At 45.9% G+C, this 5,000-nt stretch overlaps 1 protein-coding gene across 2 annotated transcripts in view; it reads left to right on the forward strand.

Annotated features, from left to right (window-relative positions):
- The window catches only part of otogl (otogelin-like), a 34,866-nt gene that overhangs the window by 24,174 nt on the left and 5,692 nt on the right, over positions 1-5,000 (forward strand). For both annotated transcript variants that reach the window (XM_076992587.1, XM_076992588.1), the window contains exons 43-53: positions 1-86; positions 779-964; positions 1,170-1,382; positions 1,564-1,668; positions 1,760-1,867; positions 1,951-2,052; positions 2,227-2,331; positions 3,623-3,663; positions 3,899-3,962; positions 4,158-4,336; positions 4,848-4,952. The exon at positions 1-86 is cut by the window's left edge and continues 56 nt beyond it. In XM_076992587.1, the coding sequence (XP_076848702.1) occupies positions 1-86; positions 779-964; positions 1,170-1,382; positions 1,564-1,668; positions 1,760-1,867; positions 1,951-2,052; positions 2,227-2,331; positions 3,623-3,663; positions 3,899-3,962; positions 4,158-4,336; positions 4,848-4,952 (1,294 nt within the window). The remainder of the gene's footprint in view (positions 87-778; positions 965-1,169; positions 1,383-1,563; positions 1,669-1,759; positions 1,868-1,950; positions 2,053-2,226; positions 2,332-3,622; positions 3,664-3,898; positions 3,963-4,157; positions 4,337-4,847; positions 4,953-5,000) is intronic.

Genomic DNA, 5,000 nt, shown 5'->3' on the forward strand with positions numbered 1-5,000 from the left:
CCACGAGTGTGACTTCCTGGCTGCTTATGTGGCCATCTGTTACACACACCAGATCTGCTTCAGCTGGAGGAAAAGCAACTTCTGCCGTGAGCGTCTTGTGCACACACACGCACACACACACACACACACACACACACACACACACACACACACACACACACACACACACACACACACACACACACAGAGATCCTAAGCCTTCTTTTTTAAAAGTGCCTAGATCATCAAGAGGTTTCTTTGAAGGGATCTGCACAGCTTAGGGCCATAATTATGCATTCTGTAGTCAGGTAGCATACGGCTGGTACATTACTGTTGTGAGAACAAACCTAATAATCAACTCACTGAGGTATAATGAGGCAAGACCATAAAGGCATTTAAAGCTTCCTCAAGTGGATGCATGATGTGGTGAAGCAGATTTGCAGTAATCAGACAAAAGTAAATCTCATCCTCTTCAAATGGCTAAACACGTTCCCAGATAATGCTGAATTATACTCATCCTGTGATATGCACATGTTGAGCTGAAGTAGGAGTGTAATGATGACAGTCAGTTCCAGCTGTCAGTGCCCCACCCCAGAGTTCATCCTGGGCCCCAGAACACTCGGGTGGGCAGAATATCTGGCAGGTGGCTGAAATCCAGCTGTGGCTGAAATCCAGCTGTTACTTGTTAATGCCACTTGAGTCAACGTGCATGATGATTCTGTCAGCAGTAGGGCAATCTAGTGAGCCCTCAGTGTGTGTGTGCGTGTTTGTGTGCGTATGTATTATTTGCTCATGGCAGCCCTCAAGTGCCCTCCTGGTAAAGAGTACCGGCCATGTGTGAACACGTGTAAGACGAGGACGTGTCAGAATCGGGACTACTATGAGGAGAGCACCTGTTCCTCCATTCGGGAGGAGTGTGTGTGTAAGAGCGGAACCATCCTGCACCGTGCGGACTCGGCCTTCTGTGTGACGGAGGAGCAGTGCGGTGAGGAGTGTGTGTGTTCGTGGGCGCGCGAGTGTGTCTGTGATGAGTAAAAAGCGAGCAAACGTCATAATTCCGTCACGTCTGCAGTGATATTTGAAGTCGTTTGTTACATGTGTTTGGCAACACAGCTACACGTGTGTACGTATGTATGAGCGTGTTACGTGCACTTTGTAAACATTGTCCGTGTTTAACGCGTGCCCGTCAGTATGTACGGATAACGAGGGATCTCCACGGGCCCCGGGCGAGGAGTGGAACGGTTCACTCCGAGGCTGCTGTTTGTTCCGGTGTCTGGAGAACGGCAGCGTGGTGCCGGTGGAGCCGGACTGTGGCCCGGAGCCCGTCCCGCTGTGCGAGCGCGAGGGCGAGTACGTCGTGGACGTGCTGGAGGAGGGAGCCTGCTGCCCCAAAAAGACCTGCGGTACACAAACACCTGCATCTCCACTGGTGCAGGCCCCCACGCTCAGGCAATGAATGAACGACTGGGTATATACAAGAGCATGTGTTTGTTTATTCGTTTGTGTGTGTGTGTGTGTGTGTGTGTGTGTGTGTGTGTGTGTGTGTGTGTGTGTGTGTGTGTGTGTGTGTGTGTGTTTATGCAGAGTGTAATCTCACCATTTGCCAGAATGAGGTTACTACCTGCAAGAGCGGGAGCAAGCTGGTGATACAGTACAGTACCATCTCTTGCTGTCCGGAGTACAGATGTGGTCTGTTCATTCAGATTTACCACCAATGCTGGTTTCCAAAATCCAGTGGTTTTGTCCTTTTATAAGGTAACAGGTCAGATTTCTGTTGTAGAGTGCGACCCCCTGGCCTGTCCACATGTGCCAATCCCGGAGTGCAGGGAGGACCAGTTCCTGGTGGAGGTCAGAGGTCAACTTCACTGCTGCTACACCTATCTGTGTGGTAAGCACTGTGAAGTATGAAACATATTCAGTGCTGCATAACTACTGACAGTTATGAGTGACAGCGCTACATCTGTATTGTAGTGTGTGAGTCCTGCATGGAGCCCATTCCAGTATGTTTGGCTGGAGAGTTGCTGGCTGTGGATATGAACACTACCAATCATTGCTGTCCCCAATATTATTGCGGTAATACAGCTTGCATCTTCACACGCAAACACACATACACACATGCACGTGTACATGCACACAAATAAGTAAATTATCCAAACCTCTAGATACATCAGAGGGCAGATCTATATTACTATAGAAAAAAGAATGCATTGTTTCAAAGTGTAAAGGTTAAAGTGTGTTTTCTTGCAGTGTGTGATACGAGTGTGTGTCCTGAGGCCAGCATTAGTTGTGCTCCTGGTGCGGCCCTGGCTAGAAGACCTGTTCCTGGGAGCTGCTGTTCAGAGATCCACTGTGGTACTACACCATCACACATTAACTTCACACAAACGCTTTATTACAGACACCTGCCCTTACTTGATTGGAACTTTATGTGGATCCACATTCAAATCAGAAAATAGAGTGATCTTAATGACTTTGAATGAGACATGGTCACGGGTGATGGACCAGCTAGCGTTAGGATTTACAAACTGCCAACCTGGTGGGGTTTTCTCATGCAAATACATTGAACAGATACCAAAAATTGTGTGACTGAGGAAATATATGCAGCAAAAGAGGATCCTGTAGATGTAAACAGCTCAGGGGATTATGTGGATGTAAACAGCTGAGGGAATCCTGTAGATGTAAACAGCTCAGGGGATCCTGTAGATGTAAACAGCTCAGGGGATCCTGTAGATGTAAACAGCTCAGTGGATCATGTGGGCTCAGAGGAGGATGTCAAGAATCATCCTGGTGAAGAAGCATAGTTAAACAAATTCCAGCTGAGGATGTTGCTGGTGCACCAGTGAATGTGTCCAAACACACAATTCGTAGTTCCTTAGCACAGAAGGACTATAACAGTAGTCTCCTGGTTTGAGTGCCACTGCTCTCTAAGGGAAATAGGAAAGCGAGAGTGGGCAAAAGAACAGAAAACCTGGATTACTGAGCAATTGAAAAACATCTTCTGGTCAGATGAATCCAGATTTCTGTTGCACCATGCTGATGGGAGGGTCAGAATTTGGCACTAGCAGCATGAATCGATAAGCCCTTCATGTCAGATGTCAACAGTTCAGGCTGGTGGGGGTGGAATAATATTGTGAAGAATGTTTGCTTGGAACGGCCTGGGTGATCTAATACCTGTAGACGGATGTTTGCTTAGTAAGGCTTGGGTAGGCATGGTGGTTGACCATGTTCATCCCTGCATGACAGCTGTCTACTCTATGGCAGAGGGACACTCTCAGCAGGGCAGCACACCGTGCCATGAGGGCCCTGTGTGGATTTGTTCCAGGAACACAACACCAAGTTTTCTTTGCTATGCTGGTTTAGAGAGTTCCCAGATCCTAACCCTGTAGAATATCTGTGGGACGAGGTATAACTATCGGTACCTCCGTCTAATTTGCAACAATAGCGACAAGCTATCCTGTTCGAGATTCCTGCAGAATGATTTCAACAACTGACACACAGATGAACTGCTATGGTTATGAAGGCCTAAGGAGGCCCAGTGCACTACTAGATGGGTGTCTGTAATAAAGGAGCCTTTGGGGAGGAGTACACACGTACATACATAAACATGACGTGCTGCTTGGTAAAACTGTTCTCTCTTCCTCAGAGTGTCAGTGTCACAACATGGTGCGACCTCAGTGCTCGGCAGTGAGTTCACACCCCCATGCTTGTTTACACCATGTGCACATATCTCTGTGTGCTCTTACAAAACAGACGTCTACATTCCACACTATATTAAAGTATAGAGATACCTGTTTTCCTAAATGTTTGAGCTTTTTATCAAATAAATCTGTACATTGTATACAATTTTTCTTTAACAAAATTAGTTTGTGATTGATCTCATTTCCTAAGTGACCTTTGACCATTCTTTGTTGTTACTCAGGAAGAAATTCAAGTTGAAGAACCAGATTACAGCAGTACCTGTGGATGTTCTCAATACTCCTGTAGTAAGACACACTATACTATACACTATACTATATTATACTGTACTATACTATACACACTACAGTAGACTATATACTGACTGCACTCTCTGTACCTGTGAATACGTATTCATGGACACTGTGTGTGTGTGTGTGTGTGTGTGTGTGTGTGTGTGTGTGTGTGTGTGTGTGTGTGTGTGTGTGTGTGTGCTGGTGCAGGGAGGGCAGATGTGTGTTTGTTTCAGGGTGGAACTGTGCTAAGTCCAGGCCAGTCTATGGTTCAGTATTTTGAAGGGGAGCTGTGCTATACTGTGCAGTGTCTCACACACAGGGACCCCAGCACAGGTTTCTACGCTATGGACGTCAGCTCTGCCAACTGCTCTGAGAAGTGTGAGCCTGTACGTCCCACAGAACCCGAGAAGCGTCTGCTGCACAACGGACTGGTCATCACTAGTGTTGTAGTGCATGTGGAATGAGATGCTAATTGATGCTTCATTCTAAATGTAGATTTTTAAGGGTTGTGTTACACTTTTACTGTTTAGTGACATACACAGATTCAACAAATGTGTAGTCATGATGCCAACAAATTCAGGCAGCACTTCCAACTACTGATGGACTGATGTTCTAATAGGTCTGAGAGTGTATCAAAGAAGGGATTAGTCCAAAACAAACAAATTACAGTGCTTTTACACTATTTCCTGTATTGGGAAAGAGATCTGACATCACATACTTAGCAGACTGAAAGACAAAAAAGAATCTTCAATACGTTGATCTTTCAGCATCCTGATGCTTTATTGAACCAACATAGAGTTGGTTTTACAAATACACCAGCTTACTTTTACATTCCAGACAGTGTACATACATTAAGGTCAGAGTTTGCTCACCATTTTGTCTCTTTTCATTGTGAAGTACCAGGTTTATGTGCCGTCCTCTGACCCCCACGTGTGCTGTGGCTCCTGTAAAAATATCTCGTGCTCGTTTTCTACAGAAAATGGAACCACAGAAGTATTTACGGTAATCTGTCTCTCCTCTTTGAGCTGCTCACACATATGTACACATGTG

Source organism: Brachyhypopomus gauderio, chromosome 2 (genome assembly GCF_052324685.1).
Source record: "Brachyhypopomus gauderio isolate BG-103 chromosome 2, BGAUD_0.2, whole genome shotgun sequence".
Classification (NCBI taxonomy): Eukaryota; Metazoa; Chordata; class Actinopteri; order Gymnotiformes; family Hypopomidae; genus Brachyhypopomus; species Brachyhypopomus gauderio.